The sequence below is a fragment of the Pezoporus flaviventris genome, unplaced genomic scaffold, assembly GCF_033815535.1.
Source record: "Pezoporus flaviventris isolate CSIRO_AGI_PZ_B2104156 unplaced genomic scaffold, CSIRO_AGI_Pfla_v1 ptg000108l, whole genome shotgun sequence".
Taxonomy (NCBI): Eukaryota; Metazoa; Chordata; class Aves; order Psittaciformes; family Psittacidae; genus Pezoporus; species Pezoporus flaviventris.
In genome coordinates this window covers 122,100-141,108 of record NW_026892656.1, presented here as the reverse complement: position 1 = coordinate 141,108, position 19,009 = coordinate 122,100, and the positions used below count along the sequence as shown (strand labels likewise).

Below are 19,009 nucleotides of genomic sequence, written 5' to 3'. Positions count from 1 at the left end.
TCGCCTGTGAGATACTAGAAACAAAAAAGGCCTGGAATACGTCTATGTTTGTAGGCAATCTTATTTTATTGAATGGCTTGAAGTGCTGCTTAAAATAACACTTTACAGTCTGTACAGGCAGTTTCCATTAATATTTTTTTTTCTTCAGAAATCATGCATATTTATGCACATCATTTTGAGATAGAATTACCATTTAAAGCAGAAATTCCTTTTAAAAAAAAAATTTTAAAAGATAAGGCAGGCAACAATTCTTCAGAAGGCAAAGCACACAAACTCTCTACACTAAAGGTATAGTTTATTCACTGAGAGATATTAGTAACTGCACAAGGTCATTTAAGGATGGATTCAACTGAAAATGACAGTGGCTCTGTTGTTGGAAGTTTTGCTGTTGCCTGTTTAGCCCCAGAAAAGTTTTTTGTGCATTTATCTGTTGCAAACTTGTATTTTTGGTTCTCTTTAATAGCACACTCTCTGTATTTCTTAGAAGCATCTTCAAAATTCTCTTTCACAAATGATGTTCTCAGCTCTGCTCCTGACCCATCAGGAAATGTTTGGTGGAACATCAATTGAAATGGAGCGTATTTGAGAGGAAGTTTGGTACTGGTTTTGCTGATCTTGCTTAATAGCTGCTCCTGATGAGCCAGAGAATCCTTATTAGAAATCTGAGAGAAAGTCCTTTTTGGAGGAGAGAAAGCTGATCTTTCACGAGCTTCCTGAGGAAGGCACGGTATCTCATTACATGGCTGCTGAATGTCTTGAGCATGGGTCAGAACAAGTGAATTTTCCAGTTTTGGAGGCATGATGTCATGCTCAGTATTTGAACAGTCCTGACTTTGTGACACCTTAGCATCCCAACCTGCCCCAGGTTTGAGAGCTTGGACAGTAGTAGCATTTAATAGGCATTGTTGGTAGAGGACAGCATCACTAATGGGGCCACATTTTGGCCACATTAAGAACCTAGAAGGCAGGGGATACTGTCTATAGGTAGTAGCTACACTGACATTTGAAGAAATCAGTTCCATGTTGCTGGATCCTGAACACTGCATGGTTAGATCAAGGCAGGTCGGTAAAAAATTGCAAAACTCCTTGTTTGGAGTATCAACTTGAGTAGTGTTGAAGGCTGTCTTATAGGAGTTGTATTCAGCTCCATGCACCATGCGGTTAGGGAGGAAAAGGGCAGCTGCTTGTGTAGCTTCCATCATCTCCCTCTCTTTATACTCTCTCTCTAGCATAATGTTCTCCAACTCTTTATCAGCAAAAGCCCGTCTCTTTCTCATCCTGTCACTTACAGGGGGTGGCAAGGGTGAATTCCCTCCCAGGTAAGGGTCTGTTGGAATAGGACGGTAACCTAGAACAACAAAGCAGCATTAGGAATGAGGCTGCATAAGAAAAACATTGGTGTGCTTGTAACAGGGCTCTGTTTGAAGCCAGTCCGGCCAGGCACGGAGTATTTGCTACAAACCGTGGACACCATCAGCTCCTGCTGAAACCATGTCACGGAGCCTTAGCTCCTTGAACCATCAGGCACATTCTTTACAAGCTCTTCAGTGCAGATAAGCCAACCCTGCCCCCCTGACATATGTAGTCTCCTAGCTGATTAGTAACTTTAAAAAGGTATTCCAAAACAGCAGATTGAGGAAAAAAAATTAAGGCAGTGTGTGTGTGCAAAACCCTGCTGTGTGTTATGACTGATATTCCACCATGCAGCTTAACGAGATAACCATCCATTTTCAACATTCAATACAGAAAGTATTAAAATATTTTATTTCTTCAGAACTAAAAGAGAACTTCAATAAAAGATATAAAGCCAGTCTCCAGTATATTCAAGTACCAGGCTACCTAGATTTATTTAATATAACCAACAAGGTCCAATCCCATTTGCTCTACTCAGACAAGTAAGCCCATCAAATTAATGGAACTGCTTACAGGAGTAACAAGAACAGGGTTTTACCTGCTTTCACTCCCATTCCTCTCACACAGGTTTCCCCATTGCCAAGGCAGATATCTATACCTACAGCTGATGCCTTTTCTATTCTCTAAAGATGAATCACTACGTACATATTGCTACAGATGGTAGAAAATTCGAAGGAGAACTAGGAGAAAAGAAAAAGAAAGTTAAGATAAATTAGAGGAAAGAATACAGAAGAGGTTTTTTTGTTTGTTTTTAAATGGTGAACTGTAGATGAAAATTAAGAGGTTTCTAACAGGACAGGAGTTTAATTGTGCTGTCACAGGCAGAGAAAAGTGCTTTCTATTTTGAAAAAGAAAAAAAAAAAAGAGCTAGATTAGAGAATTGTAGTGCTTTACAGGACTACAGTTTGGAAAGTAACTAAAACATATGCAGAAATAAGTTTGGGCATGATCCCAAGAGGGAGTGGGGAATAAAAACACACCCTTTCACTAAAATATCAATCTTTAAAGTTTCATTCTTCTGCAGTTAATAGTTTTGACAGAAAAAAAAAAGAAAAAAAAAGGAAAAAAAGGCAGCCTATCATCGATATCTTATTATTGATAAAACTGCAAACAGTGCTGCTGTGTTAGGTCAGATCAAAAAAGCCAAAGATAGTAATTTATCTATTCATGTGCTGATAAAAACACACTCGAACAAATTACCCTGCCCTGCAAAACGCTGCTGGGCAGTCACGTAAAAAGAATGTCAGCTTGTAACAGTAACTCTCAAATTTCAAATTACAGTTGCTAGCATTTCAGGCGTTATTGGAGGGGGGAAGAGGGGGGCAGCTTGAGTTTTGCCACATCGATCTCAGCCACGAAGGGCAGGAGGCCTGCGCCGCACGGAGCCAGTGGCCGGCGTGCTTTAACGTCATTCGGCGTTTATTTCGGGAAATAACGCTGTATTTCACGCGTATCCGCTAGCAGCCGCGGCTCGGGCGGAAGGTCCAGGTTTTCCTTGAGGCGGAGCAGGGTTTCCCCGCTGCCAGCCGGTGCTGCAGAGCTGCCCGCGGAGGGGCGGGGTACGCTTACCTTCCAGGATGCTCTTGGCCAGGAGGCTCGGCGTCCGGACGTGCCTCTGATAGACGGCTTTGCGCTCCAGGCTCGCCTGCTTCCCCGCTAGCCCCTTCTTGTCCTAGGACAGCGATCGGGCGGCCCCGTCAGCCCTGGAAGTGCTCGCCCCGTCCGTCCCGTCCCTTCCCGTCCCTACCCCTCTTACCTCGGTGGCCTGCTGCCGTCGGAGGGCCACCTGGGCGGCCATGACACGCTGCCGTTCCACCACTAGCAGGCAGTTGGCGCACTGGCAGTCACGCCAGCGGCAGAACCGCTTGTGTCCCTTCAGGCACGACACCACGCCGTGGTTGCGGCACCGGGCGCACTTGGGCGTGCGGCTCAGCTTCCGCGGCTCCCCCCGCCGCGGGGCTGCCGCCGCCGCGTCCTCGCCTTCCTCCTCTTCCTCCTCCGGCCCGGCGCTGCTGCCGGTGGCCTCGGCCGCCTCCCCCTCCACGCTCTCTACGTCGATCTCCCAGTCGGCGGTGGCACGTCCTTCAGCCATGGCTCCGCGACAGCGCAGCTGCAAGAGAAGGGTCAGGTCGTTTGTCCCTTCGGCGGGACGGCAGCCGGGGAGCACCCGCTTCCTAGGTGGCCGCCTCGGAATCGCCCTGCCCAGCAGCCCCGAAGGGATGCGCCCCGGTAGGGAGCTCATGGCAGAGCCCGCCTGGGATATCGTCCACCCCCTCATCCCTGCTCGGCCCTATTCTTCACGCTCCACGAAGGGCTTAGTTGAACCTCGACGGTCGCTCCCTCTCTTCTCTCCACCACCCCCACCCCCGGCCCGACCCTGCTTGCCGCAGACCTGTGCGCGTCCGCAGCGGCGGAGGGAGCAAGAGGAATAGCGCGCAGGGCTTTCGGATCTGCCAGGTCCTCACAGGGACCTGTTTGTTTCAGGGTCCTAACAATGTCTGCTCGCCAGGCTCAGACGTAGGGGACAAATACGGAACGCCTGGGCATCACACACCTCTGCCGTCCGCTACCGCCACTCGGGACAGCAGGATGAGCTCCTTGAGCTCTCTGCACCGCGGAAGCAGCTCCTTTGCACTTACCCGGGTTCAGCGCCCGAGGCCGGCAGGGGGAACGAGTGCAGGCAGCCCTCCCTGTCCCCACAGCTCGTTGGGCTGCCCAAGCGCGGTCGGAGGCAGGAGGGCACTCCCGGTCTCCGCACGTAGGAGTGGTGCAAGCCTCCGGGCCGCCGTGCCGTCGGGGGGTCACTGACCGCCGGGTCGGGTCGGGTCGGGAAGACCCCGTCACTTGTCTGCGGTCGCGCTGTCCGCAGCAGCGCCGCGGATGACACCCGGGCCGCCCTCCGCGCGCCCGCCCCGCGGCACAGTGCCCGCAGCGCCCGACCCGCCGCGTTTTCAGCGCCGGGCGCAGCCGCTCTGATTGGCCCGAGACGCCCCCTACACGCCCCTTGTTCCCCCCCCCCCGCGTGTGCCAGCCACCACCCGCCCGCTCGTGGGTGCGGAAGAGCGGGGGGGGGGGGCAGAGGGGTGCTTGGGGTGCGCTCAGCGGCCGTAGCGGGAAAGGCGTGCTCGATCCCTGATAGTGGGGGGGAAATGGTGCTTGAAAGGAAGGAAAGGGGAAAAAAAACAGTAACGCGCGTGGTGGTGCCAGCTTAGAAGCCAGCGGCGCGGGGGAGCGGCTTCCCCGCTATCGGGGAGCCTCCCGAGTCCACACGGCTGGGACAGCCCCGTGGGTTTCGTTTGCGGTCGTTCGCCTCGCTCGGGCCGCGACGTGCCACTGTGCGCCTACCGGACCCGCGGCAACGGGCTTTTCTCGCGCCTGAAAATGCAACGGAATCGGTGTTCTCTTCCTGCCCTGTCGGGAATTAGGGCGAGGAAAATGCCCGTTCATTTTTTCAGCGTTATATCCCCTCGGTGGCGTTTTCCACCGAGCACCGAGATGTTGACTTCCCCCCCACTCCAGCTCCCTGACGGAGGCCGCTCTTCGGAATCTGGGGAATACACTCTGTCTCCCAAAATAATGAGCAATTGGGATCGTAACGCACGACGTCTCGGCCGTGCCGGCAGGGTGCGGGAGCTCGATGCTCCCGTCGGTGAGAACGGGAATTCCCACGGGACGAGAGCTGGCGAAATACACTTGAGCCGGGCAGGGGAAGAGCGAGTGAGTTTAAACAGAGTGTTCCCAGGAGGACAAAAAAATAATAATAATAATTAAAAAAAACCCACAAGAAACAAACAAAGGTGAGAAAAGGCACGGGGGGCAGGTGGGGAACGGGGGACAGCATCATTTCCCCACCAGCGCGCGGAACGTGTGTCCGACGCTGTTCTCCGAAAAGGAAAAAAACATTCTGCCCGTTCTCGGAGAAGAGCGTGTGTACAATAAATACCGGCAATACCCATGTATATAATAAACACAAAATATTCGCTCACGGTGAACACACGGCCCGGCTGCCCGCAGCCGGTTCGGCATGGAAAAACCCTGCTCTCGCAGCGCTTAGGAAGGCAGGCCAGCGGCCGAGGCGCGGGCGGCGCTGTGAGGCTGGTGACGGGCGCAGCCTCCGCCGCCTCCTCCTTGGCCGCGCAGCGGCCCTTCCCCTCGCCCCGCGGACTGCTGGCACCTGCAGGGACGAGTGGAGGGAGCGTTTGCCGAGCGTTTGTCCCAAGGGACCGTGTGTCCTCCTCTGGCCGTACCGCCTCCAGTGCTCACACCGGGAGAGCGGGGAGAAGGAAACGCATCCCCTGACGGCAGGTATTATTCATCCTAAAAGAGACTCCGGCTACTGTTTGACTTACAAGCATGACTAAAAGGCAAATACCCAAGGAATTCCACTTTCCCCCTTGGGGTCCCTCTTAAAAGGCACAAGCATGACAAAAGACCTGCTAGGTTAGGAAACAGAAGTCCCCTTTGCTTGTAAACCGACACCAAATTACAAAGTACGATTCTGCGGGCCGCTGGAGTAAATTACAAAACAGTTCGCCTCCTGTTTACTTTATCCACAGGGAACTCTGAAACCCGGCCATCACTTTAAAGTGTGTTTGTACAACTTTCTTCTGCACCTCTTGGTTGAGCTCGGGTCCGCAGTGCGTTTGCGCTCCTCTCCAGCCTCTCTCTCCTCTCCCTCCGGGAAAGAGGGGTGACTCTGCCGTCCTCCGGCTGGACAAACATGCGGGAGGAGGAGGCGGAGAGCGCTTCCATCGCTGCTGCTCCCACTCGTGTGCAGCGGAGACCTCCGCTCCCGCTCAGCTCCCCCTGTCCCGCTGTCTGCGTGCTCGCTCTGAGCGAAAGCGGGCAGATGCCACTCCGTGCACTGCGGGGGAAAGGCGCTGATTTCCACTCGAGGGAAGGCAGCGAAGCCCACGACATGCCACTGTGCACCCATCTGCCCCCGCTACAATGCGCCCCGCAGCCCGCGGGTACGGCTGCCCGGAGCGGCAGCCAGCGGCCGGGACTGCTGGGGTGCTACCGGGCTGCTTCACAGCCTCCGCGGCACACCCTTGCCGTGCCCGACCCGGCCTGTGTGTCCCCACCCCAGAGCCACGGGGGTTCACCCGTGAGCTGAACTGCCTGGACCGGATGGGAGTTCCCGGTGTTTCCTCGGGCCGGTCAGGCGACTGGTGCTGCACCGGCCGTGGCACCCCCAGGCCCCTGAGCAGCGGAGGGAGGGAGCGAGCAGCTCCGGGTTACTCCCTTCGAAGCCGGCGGCTTCGCCGGGCCCTGCTTTGCATTGCTGTCCGGTGCGGCGTGCAGGTGCCGCGGTCCCTCCGCTCCTCTCCTCCTTAACCCTCCCTTCTTCTAGAGAAATTTATTACCGAGGTTAGGGCAGGCTAACCAAACGGCAACCCCGGGTGCAATTTCCGCGGAAGGAATGCTTTGATCTTGCCTTCTCCCCGCGCCGTCGGGAGCACATTGCATTGCCAAACGAGGGAGATCCCCTCCACTTGTTTGGCCAGAGATGTTACCAGTTAATCTGAAACAAATTGCCTCCCCTCGCTCGCCGACCCCCGCCACCCCCGCCCCGCGGTCCCGGTGCCCGGTGCCCCCTCCCCAGGGGCCCGAGCAGCCCAGGAGCAGGGCACAGCGATAAAAGCTTCTACTCCGCGGAACGTGAACATGTGTTCCAGCGAAGTGATCTCAGCTGCGGGGAAGAGAAGACGAAGAAAGACAGAGAAAGAGAAAGGAAAAGAGAAAGGGGAAAAAAAAAAAAAAAAGAGAAAAAGAGAAAGAGAGAAAGAAAGAACCAGTAAAAACTGTGATTTCTTTTTGTTTTACATCACTCACCCTCTGTCTCTTGTAAACAGCACTTACTCTAAGGTAAACCTGGATAAGAAACCCATGGCACAGATCTTTCTAAACTGATTGTACCTTAAAACACTTTAAGCAAGCATGTTGGTTTTATTTTCCTTTTTAAAAAAATCTTTGCGTTTTAAACAAGCATTTCATTGTTTATGTGTTTTAATGCACTGCTACCTAATGTATTTGTAAAGTAGCTAGGTAAAGTCAGAGGACGAATTTTCTGCTATTTCTGGATGTCAGTCATATAAATATAATAAATACATGTAATAAGGATGTAGGAAATGTCGTTGAAATGTGTTCATTATAGAACATAGATATGCAAGCAAATTTTATTGACTGTGACAGTGATTCCACTGCCTTTGTAGGAATGTTTGCTTTGACAAGGAGTATTATACCAGGATAATCTTCAGTTGTGTGAAACTGGACTGATATCAGAAGCAGTAACAGTGAGCAAAGCAGAACTGCCACTCTGGGCACAGTTAGTGAAAGTCTGATGAGAAGTCTGGAGGTGTCAAAGGAAAGTTTCCCATGGACATAGACTGTCTAAGCTTTTTCCAAAAGACAAAGCTTCGACAGCTTTGGATCAGGCACAGGGTGAAGCAGTTTTCCCTCTACAGCCCTTTTCACCCTGGCATCTGCCTGGAAGAAGGGATGAGCTCCCAGAGAGAAGGAAGTGATGGGCCATGAAGGAAGGGCGGGTTTGCTCTCTGCAGCTGGGCGCTGCACCAGGAAGACACATTCTGGCCCATGCCTCTGCAAACAGGACCATGCTGGCAGGGTGATCATTAGATAAAGCAAGGAAGAAACACAGTTCAGTGGAAGTAGAACTCCTTCTTCTGCAGGGTCTGTGGCCAGGGGACGCTTAGGTAGACCTAGAGAGACTCCAAGTCAAAACCAGTCCAAACCAGTCCTTATCCAATCCTGTGATGGAATTTTGAATTTAAACAAGAAAATGCCAGGAGGAGGGCTTCTGTGCCATCCACAGCAGCTTTGCTTTGTCTCGTAAACAAGGCTGACCTTTGGTTTGCCACCATTTAATAAGTCAGTAGACATTTGGCAGGTCTCTTGCTAAAATGTACTAGAAAGTTGGATCAGCTCTCGGTGTGAATATCAAGAATCCACTATACAAGCAGTGAGCATAGCAAATTGTCAAGTCAGCAACTAGGGCACTTCACTATAATCTTCCCAAATGTCTTAAGTAGTTTGGCAAATCTCTTGTTGTAATAAATTCTAGTGAAGTTTTGGGGTTTATGTTTTTTTTCAACATATGGCCTTAAAAAGTAACGTAGCCAAGAATATTTTTAGAGTCACTGCAGAGTTTGCTGGAGATGTTGTCTCGAAACTTGTTTGTACTCTGGCAGTTTTATTCAAATGTCAACCAGATGCAGAAAGTGTGGGGTTTTGGGTTTTATTTTACAGTCCTGGAAAGTAAAGGTCAAGCCTCTGCAACATAAATTGTCTTTTTCATTGCCATATTTTAGTGGAACAGCAAGAAGTCTTGCTAATAAACTGCTTTCTGGTGGTTTTTTTTTTTCCCCTTCAGGATGCATTATAATCATATGCAAAACATCTAAAATGCCAATAAGACACCTGCTTAATCAAATAAGTTGGGTAGGCTATGCTGTGCTTAGCAGTGAAAATTCAATCACATAACCGTAACTAGCCAGACTGTGTTCTCATTTACTAGGTAGCATTGCACCCTCTGACTAGCCTTACTGAAATTAATAGGATGACCTGAGGTATTAGTCAGCATGAAAAATAGCATCAGAACCTAGCAATATATCAGTTAAAATAAACCAAGCAGACTCAAGCTATGTTGATACATGCAAATATCTAGGCCACACTAAAAGATGCTTGTTTTACTCTTATGACCAATGAAGCCTGTAGAACTATTTACAAAGTGTGATACTGCACCATGCAAATATGCATATCAGACTCTGGCTTCCCTATGGGGTATGCAGAGTTCTGAGGTGGAAGAGGTGAGTGGCAACTGCTCAGCATGTCATAGTGAATGCAAGACACTTTGGCTCTCCAAAAACTGTGCAGAAAACACAGTGTAGCACATCCCTGCCTGTAAGATTTCCACTGAAGATCTCTGACAGATTTTACCATCTGTTCTTCTGAAAATCCTCCTTGAAAATCAGATGAGTGTTTGCTGTAACTCCTTGGACCAAAAGATCTCTCCACATGGCATGTGGAGAATGTCCACTTGCTTGGTTCTTGAGCATCAGTTGAGGAAACAGGGGAAGCAAGAGATCAGGTCCTTATGCAGCAAGTGTGATGCTGACGCATCTTAAACTCATACTTAAAAGGAAACATTTATGGATGCAGCACACTTCCAGAAGATGCTATGTGGTGTTTGAGGTGGAAGAGATTTCTGCAGCTATACAGATAGTATAGCTACAGGGGTTTGTTTGGCGGTTTGGGTTTGTTTGGGTTTGTTGGGTTTGTTTTGTTTTGTTTTTTTTCTGCGTGTTTCTGCTGGTGGTGGTTTGGTTTTAGGTCTGAGGATGTTTGGGGTTTTTTTTCACTTTCAGCTAGTACTTCTGCACAACTTCTGGCTTATCTTGTTGAGACTATGTTCAGAGATAGCACCAGAAGAATCAAGTACATGGAGTACAGAGATAGAAAGTGGAATCTTTAGGACTCTGGAAAGGGAATCTTTGCATTTGAACAGCCTGGCAATTTTTTTGATATCCAGTGAATTTTCCAGTACACCACACTTGGTATATACATCATTCCTACCAAGTATTTTGGAGGGGGAATGAGTATGGCTGCTGCCAGCCTTTGTCTCTGTCTAAGCTGACACCACTGGAACCTCCACCTCTCCTCAAGTCAACATAAATGGAGAAGTGACACCAGGGTCACCTTCTGAAGAGATGGTGTTGCCACTACAGGAGAGAAGCTGGTGCACTGACTGGACACAGCGCTTATGTGCTAAGAGTCATTTAGGAGCATCTCATTTGCTGTTTCTCCTCCCCTGCCTTTGGTGCACTCTTGGTTGCAGTGCTAAGCAGTGGTTATGCAAACGCTCTTGATAGCAGAGTGAGCTTCTGCCCCATTTTGTGAATTTGCCCCATAGCAGAAGGGAGCAGGACTGAAGTTTCTGTATTTATTCTGACTCACATCTGTGAAGGTGAACTCAGAAGCTGTAACTGGTTCAAACTCTGTTCCTGTCACAAGTGAACCTGCTCAGTGACAGGCTTGAATATGACTCTTGGAATAGATATCCTAGTCATGTGTGTAGGCAGAGCCCACCCTAACCAGGCACATAGCACTGTGGGTCAACACATGGCGACACATCAGACTTATCTTTGCTGAAATCATCAAAGAAAAAGAGAACAATATGTGAATTTTTTCCTACATTAGATAGACCATTGCTAGTGTGGAAATACATGATAAATATATCATTAACAAATACTGTATATATTGCTATAAACACAAATTTAGGTGAAAATCTAAGGCATAAAGTCACTCAGTATTCTGGGATCAAACTCTTCCTTTTATTCCATACAGACATCCCATTGAAATCCTTGATATTAAATGGGCGTAAGTCTGAGTTTAACATATTGCAGATGTGTGTATATATATATATTAAGAACATTGGATACATTGTGCTCAGAAATGCTATTTTACTTATGGTATTTTTTCAGCACTTATGATTACTTGCAATAATAAAAAAGATTGTTCCACAAACTGTGCTAAGATCATATGACATACCAAGCACACTGTCATCTACTTTATGATTTAACATCTGTGATGCTTCGGTATGCGTGGTCTTTGGCCATCCAGCATGATACCAACTACACAAAGTGTCAAACCACTCAGTGCATAAAATTAATGTATTCTAGGAGTAAAGGGCTTTAACCAGCTCTGCTGAAGTCAACAGAAAACCTCCTGTGTCAACTGTAGAGGAAATTGTGTAAGGCCCACATTTAATTTCTTTTGACTTAAAAAGAGAAGGCAATGCACTGTTCAGAGATTCAGCCTGTCCTGCATGACCAGTTTGCTGGCAGTGTGATCCACAAAACACTGGGCTTGATGAGTTTCTTGCTTTGACTACCTACCTAAGGAGGAGGTGAGAGGAGCTGCTACGCCACAAGGTTGAAGCAGCATTGTCTTGCTAAAACTGGTCTGGCACTGCACATTTCCATCTTTTTTGTGACTTCCACTTGAAGGATTTTATCTTTAGGGCCTGCTTTTTGTTGAAGATGTTTTCCATCCCTTCCCAGGTTACAGCATGGGAATACCAGCACCTCAGCCAGAATGTTCAACCAGTAGATGCCATCTGGTTTAACCACATACTAGACATCTGGGTGATACACAGTTTGGAGGATATATAGCTATAAATTACTAGCTCTCTTTTCTAAGTAGTGATGAGAAAACTCTGTCAAAATATATTTATGATAGCACAACACACACCAACAGCTGGTTCAGGTGAAAAAAAAGATGATTTAGATTTTTAATCAAAGCATAAGGAAATGTAAGAATGTGCCCACGTACCTAACTGTCTGTATTGGTGTACTGACTTACAAAACTTACCATCACTTCAACAAGATACTACAGTTTCATAGCATAATGATTAAACTACTGCTTTTCATAATCAGCCCACTGAATGATGTGCAACGACAGGAGATACACCACAGCCTCAAATGCTGGTGAGTGAACTCTACTGATTTCAGCCAGAGGTACCATAAAATCCTAACCATTAAATTGTGGAAGTAAAAGGTGGCTTGCCCCCAACATCCACAATGCCAGGCTGCATCCAGTTAGGGATCACTGCAACATGAATGTGCTAATCTCTTGCTGTTTAGATTCCTTCCAGTTTTTCTTTGGCCATACATCATGCAGTGAAATTATCATACATGAAAAAGAGTGTATTACAGGGTTGTCAATGTGTTTCAATATATAGAAAACTTTTCTGGGACCTAAAAAGAAATGTTCATCTAGCCAAGAATAAATTTTAATCAAATTGTTGCCCTTTTCATTTTTTTTTTTTTTTTTTTTTTTACACAGGAATTAGTTTAAGCCTGGGAGAAAAAGACAATTATATTAGTAAAGGTTTAAGAACAGTAAGATTTTAATTGTAACTGCATTTCAAATAACAGGAATGTAGATTGATAATAAGGCATTCCTTTCACTTGTGCTGGGGCAGAACATGCCCTCAAAAGTAATCACATCTCACCAGAAGTCAGTAGCTGCTCTGCCTGCATTAGGGCTGCCTGCCCAGCAGCATGTAACACACACAAGTGCTGGCACAGTAGAAATGTCATTGTACATGATTTGAGAACTCTATTCTATGATATACCAGAATAATAATGGACAATAATAAATGAGGGTCCTTGGCTCTCTTCTTTGGCTGAATATGTGTAGCTGAGTCAGAAGAAGCCGTGTCTCGTTTTTCCAGCGTGTGCTTTTGTTAGGTCAATAGAGAGACTGTTAACGGAGTGGTAATGTGAGCTGGGTAATGCGTGCAGGTTCTGGGGCTTTATTGTGTCCCTGCTATGTTAATTAGTATTAGGAACATGATGGATTGGCAACACGTGTATTTTCTGAGTCTTAAACCAGCCCTGAGAGTTTAGCACTCCATTAGTTACACATCACAGGAACCCAGGGATGTTTACTTGAAAAAGTATCGCTTACAAGAATGAAATATTCTAATTCATTCCTGATAGGGGCTGTGGGGGACGCCCACCCCATGTTCAGACCCCAGTGGATGATGCTACAGCCCAGCCCAAAATCGTGCTGGGATCCCCACATCAAAGGTTCCTCTGAAGCATCTTTCGAGCAGGCACTTTCTCTTCACAGCTTCTCTGTTACAAAAGATAGGAGCAGAGAGTTTGGTGAGAGATGGGCAAGACACCTCTTGGTGTAATTCCTTCACAGAAGGCAGAAGAACTGAAGGGGCTGTTGCCTTCCACCATCCCCAACAGCCTGTTCTCCCCAGACAGTGCTATCATACCAGCCAACAAGGAAAGTCCCCTCTCTGCAAGCTGGAGATGCAAAAATATTTGTCTCCTTACTATTAGTTTTAAAATCTGCAGAAAATCTGCAAGAAAATCTGCAAGTATGACAACATAAATCATGCAAGCAAAGTGCCATCTTCACCTTCCAGCAAACAGCTGCTTCCTATGATCATCTTCAGTAGCTACCAATTCTGCAGCTTTTCTGCAGTGGTGATTTTGGCAAATATCCCAGAGCAATTCTGTGTTCTGAACGTGTGCATCCGATTGCCCTTCAGCATTCCAGTTAGAATCATTAGCAATTACTAATTAACACAGAGGGTTCTGGTAGAGCTATAGACCTGATGCTGGCTGATACTCTTCTTGTTTTTCAGCATGGCTTAGAGTAGCTAGAAATAAAAATGGATTTGTGCAGCCAAGCGTGCTAACAGTAGTACTTGATATAATTGCAAGTCCAGTTGGCCTTGTTGAAGCATGTGTTGCAAACCCCAGAAATATGAACTCAAATGGATGGTTACAATCAGAAAAGAAGCATTGAAACCACTTCCGGATTGTCACCGAGTTATTTTCACTCTACAGACCTTATTTTTATAGTGAATTATGTCTGTGTAATCTGACTGGGACAATCTGGGTTAAATATCCATACCCACAAGATGGATTTATTTGTGTCTTCCTGGTCATATCATCTAATCTGTGAACAAAACCATTTTCTCCTGTTCAGTTTAGCATCTCAAGTGAGCCCAGCACATTCTCAATTGCCATGTAAAGCAGGCATGGTTTTGCTGATCTTACCATAATGGCAGCCAAAACGAAATATTATTTTAACTTGAAACTAAAGATGGTCACTCTGTATCTCGGTGGGTGCAAAACCATTTTCAATACATGCCTCTTTCTATCATGACTGCAATGGTGCTTTAAGGATTTCTGTGATTTTATATATTTTTTTAGTGAGTGAAAAGGGTGTTAACAGTGCTGCTGTCCACAACTACAAAGCTAAGAGCAGTCTGGGATAATTAGAAACCAGCAACAGCTAAAGGGATATTTTTGGGGTCTGTGTCAGATCCTACAATATATAGCATGTCATCATAGCATGTCTACCTTTCAGCAGTCAGACTATGTCAGCATGTGAACTGCCATAAATAACACACACAGGACAAGCCAGAAGAATGACATATTCGTTATTGTTCCAGGGAAGCCAGAGCAGCATGTGGCATGACACTTTGGCATCGCAGATAGTTTTGCAACCTCTTAGTACCCTAAGAGTGCAAGCTTACTGACTTGCATTCTGTAGTGAACCTTGAACACTGCAACCCTAAAACCTGACAGCAGCCTCTGAGAAATGCCAAAATACAAACAGGCAAGTCCAATCGTAATCCTTTGCAGGATGCCGTGCTCTGCAGTCATTTCCTGCTTCTCATATGTAGAGGTAACAGACACAGCCAAAGAGGCTGAAATGGTCTTTATGGCTTGGCACATCTCTAATAAAAAAGAAAGAACCTTGATCATATGAAGAAAGGGACAGTTCTGGGGTATAAATACTGCAGAAATCGGGAACTCCTGTGGCAGACAGAACATCTGTTTATTACATTTTGCAGTGCTTTATATTCAGTTGCCCATGACAAAGAATCAGAACTTTTACCAGTGCAAACCATGCTCAGTCATAAACACAGCGCTATCCTTTTAAGGTGCCTTGAGCATTACAAAGCAGCAGCCTTATTATAGGGAAGTAACAGAGCCGGAAATCAGGACACAGGAAAGACAGTTTGAGAACAGGCCACCTTTTATGAAGAAAGCATTTTACTTACAGGTGAGGGGATTTATTTTGTGTGAACATAAATACTTTAAGCAGCATGAAGAAAACTTTTGAGAGAAGCTTCTTGTGGTAAAACAATCTGCACTAAAGTTCTCCACAAAACCCCCGCAGCAATATTAACCTACTGACACTCATGTCAACGAATGGGTTTTGGTAACATAAACTTCACTCTGTGTTGTACATTAGTGCAATATCACTACTGAACGAGAAAGAGGATGTGTTCCAAAAAATGTTATTGTTAATGGGAAAATCAGAAAACACTGCACTCAGCAGAGAAGCCCATAAGGAAATTCACTTGAGGCCACATCCAAGGTATTCCTGTCCTTGGTTTAGTCTTCATTTTATGTGCACCAGTGAAAAGTGTTACATGGTGAACTCACTTCACTGTAATGCAATGCTGTTTTATTAAATATACTTTTGATGGGTCCCTGGGTCAGCCAAAGACCTCAGAATGAGGTAAACATAAAGTAAAGTCGTTGCTCAGTAAAATGAAGATCCTGTTCTAACTCAGAACAAACCAGAGCAGGGTAAATCTGTGCACTGGTTGGCTCTACTGAGGAGGAACCAAATATGAGATTAGAAAGCCAGTCTACAGTCACTTATACAACTTATTACTCCCCAAAGTCTTGCATGCTGAAGACAGGTAACCAGCTTCTGCACAGAAACTGTCTCCCAAAACACTGATGTCCTGGGCATCCACACAAAAAGATGTTCATCAGGGCCCTGGAATGTGACTGCAAAGCTAGAGCAGACTGCTGTCTGTGTCCTCTACTGCCTATGTCCTAAACATAAAGGACACAAGCTGGAACAAATTAGGCAAAAAATACTGGATATTAATGCCATCTCTCCCAACACTTGATAACTTGTTAAAATGCATGATACTAATTGCCTCAATGAAGGGAAAAGGTCCCAGGGCATATTTTTCCCATAATTACCAAGAAGGTTACTGAAGTGGCCAATCTATTTTTTTTTTTCCCCCCAGTATTTGGAGTGATAATAAGAACCAGCAGAAGAATGGTGGCAATGGTAAATTCCTGTGTTTGAAAGGAGGACTTAGCTGAAGAGACATGTACAAGAAATGTTGATGACCACAGCTCCCACAGCTCCCCACCTCCCACCAGGGTGATTCCTATACTTACTCCAGACACAGAGACAGTTGAAAGTACAGCATATAACTGAGTGCCACAGATTTTCTTTACATCTTACTTCACCAGATGCTACAATTTATGAGGGGAAAAGGATCACAGAGAGTCCAGGCTCTCTTTGAGCTGTTGTCCTAACAGCTTTAGCCTAACCCTGTAACTACTTGGGAATTTCTCAGTCTGCTCCTGGCTCACAGTACTGGCATTTGTGGTGTCCACTGGATATGCCAAAACTTACAGTCCTTATTATATTCTAGCATGTGCTGGGTGATGTGACTGCATTTTCTCCTGTGCACCCAAGACACCTGGCATGATATTTAAGCCCAAGCACACCTAGCATTCAAAAGTCCACAGCCAAGAGGAACAGTGCCTAAAATGGATATCTAAAACTTGTATTAATACATCTATATTTCTAAACATAAATGCTAATTTAGACATGGACTAAACTACTCAGCTCTGCCATCAGAAGTAGCAAGCAGGGAGGCTGGCTTTTCCAAGCAGGCACTTTGCCTGCATGTATTAAAGAAACAAAAAAAACAGCTTATCACAAACCAGGAGACATTCCACCACCAAATCAAGCCAATGCTAACTTTCTCTCATTTCAAAATTGAGATGTTAGCATGTCCCAAATAGCAGCATAGTTAGGATATTTTTAAGGCACATAGGATGAATTTCAAGCCCATCAAAAGGGCTGCTCCACGGGCAGGATATAACATGGACTGTTTGTCATGAAAAGAAAGCTACCCTAGGAAAATCTTAATTCCAACAGATACACTAGGCATTAACACAGACACTTTGTTTTGACTACGAGATGTTTGTCGTTTTAGAAAGTGAAACAAACTGCTTTATCTGATAGCCTCACATTCCAGGCAGACTTACAGCTCATCCTCTGAAAGAGTATACTTAAATAATCTAATATGGACTATAACCAAGAGACTTCAAGATACTAATATCAAAAGAAGGGCTTGAAATATCCAAGACACAGATAACCGGGAAAAACCCTTGTCTTTTCATAGTGAAAAGCAGCTAGAAGCTAGTCATCCAGCACAATATGACCTCAATTAAAAGAGCATAGACATCACCCACATTTATAACAGTATGATGTACTGACATAGCCAGACATCCCTGAACTCATTAGACACTACTTAACTTTCCGCCTCTGTGACCTTCTACTGCACAGTGGCAAAATAGTTTTGGCAACATAAATAAGAAAAAGAAAATAAAAATAAAACGTCTCTTGAATGATAAGGGAGAAAAGCAATATCATGTGTGTTGAAACCCTGAGACACTTGATGAGCCAAAGGTCTCGCGTATGGTTTCCTCAAGTATTCCTCCTTTATTTTGCTGGGCTCCCTTCCATGGTCAAATAGAAAAAACAACATACCTTTGACATCTTCAACTTCTTCTGAAAAAGAAGTTCAAAGCAAAGTTGTGTATGTACGTGTGTATGCATACACTACTGCACCTGTTTGTTTCTGATTTTCTCCCACTAGATGGAGTTCGGTGACTTTCGTATGTTCTGCTGCAGCTGTCTTGCAATGCCATTGTTAATGGTTGTGTGTCTGTGTGCATGTTACCGATGTTAATAATCTGATTGTGTTCGGTCATGAGTTAATTTTCCTGTCTACAGGGAAACATACGTGATGGGAATGGCCCAATACTCTAAAAGGGCCATATACAGGTACTTGAGCATCTGCTCAAGCTACCTTGGGAGTTTGAGGTCAAATATCTAGAAAGGTTACTAAGCAGCAACTAACATGTTAATGAAAAAAGATTAGATTAGAAAACAAGAAATATGTAACTTGGTTCTTGAAGAACTGAAAACATTATGTGGAGTAGAAACAAAATACATTATGGCAGTTTGGGTATCATGTCAAATGTGACACCAAACCTACCTCTGCCTCAGTGAAAACTGCTAGTAGCTCCAGTCAGCAACTAATATTGATTCATGTACAGAATCCCCAAGGCTGCATAGTCTGAATGTGTCCTTTTATTTGCTTTGTTTCAGCAACAGAAACTGAACCTAACGATTAAACGCAAGGACTTGATTTACTCCCAGCTCCATTCTTTTTACCAGTGGGTAAATGTCCTGGGCTCAGCATTAGCAGTTGTTTTTCTCCTTAGTAGCTGGTGCAGTGCTGTGGTTTTGACTTTGGGCCTGGGAACAGTGCTGATAACACCGATGTTTTTAGTTGTTGCTAAGTAATGTTTGCTCTGACCAAGGACTTTGTGAGTCTCATGCTCTGCCAGGGAGGAGGAGAAGCCGGCAGGAAGCAGAGACAGGACACCTGACCCAAACTAGCCAAAGGGGTATTCCATACCACAGCACGTCTTGCCCAGGATATAGAACTGGGGTCAGTTGCCCAGAAGGGTTAGATCACTGCTGGGTCAGGATGGGTATCGGTCAGCAGGTGGTGAGGTGTTGTATTCTCTTCCCTTGTTATTTCCCTTCTCGTTATTATTATTGGTGGCAGCAGCAGTGGTTTGTGTTATACCTTAGTTACTGGACTGTTCTTATCTCAACCTGTGGGAGTTACATTCTTTCGATTCTCCTCCCCATCTCTCTGGGAGCGGGGGGAGGAAGGGGGGTGAGTGAGCCAACGGCTGTGTGGTTTCTGAGTTACTGACTGGGCTTAAACCACAACAGTAAAGCAGAAGGTACAGTGACCCCTTACTGTGGAAGGAGAATCTCAGCCTGATTCAGTCCTGTTTTCATCTTCAGCTTCTCTCCTCATTTTCCTCTCCTCCTTCATCACCACCATCATCAAGGCAGAATTAAGGTAGTGCTGCAATATAAATCTTTAAAGCAAACCTTCACTAATGAAGAA

General features: G+C 46.0%; 1 protein-coding gene across 6 annotated transcripts; it reads right to left on the bottom strand.

Annotated features, from left to right (window-relative positions):
• Positions 1–246: 246 nt before the first annotated feature.
• Positions 247–3,575, bottom strand: DMRT2 (doublesex and mab-3 related transcription factor 2). 6 transcript variants are annotated; one of them, XM_061477766.1, is made up of 4 exons: positions 3,170–3,575; positions 2,983–3,085; positions 2,059–2,093; positions 1,218–1,348 (listed from the first exon to the last, which is right to left on the bottom strand). In XM_061477766.1, the coding sequence occupies exons 1-3, from the start codon at positions 3,503–3,505 to the stop codon at positions 2,065–2,067; spliced, it is 468 nt and encodes a 155-aa protein (XP_061333750.1). In that variant the 5' UTR covers positions 3,506–3,575; the 3' UTR covers positions 1,218–1,348; positions 2,059–2,064. The 6 variants fall into 6 exon arrangements, 5 of the variants coding, with proteins under 5 accessions (XP_061333746.1, XP_061333747.1, XP_061333748.1 ...); XR_009747591.1 differs by having other exon boundaries at positions 1,224–1,348; positions 1,952–2,093; XM_061477762.1 differs by lacking the exon at positions 2,059–2,093 and having other exon boundaries at positions 247–1,348; positions 3,170–3,573.
• Positions 3,576–19,009: the final 15,434 nt, after the last annotated feature.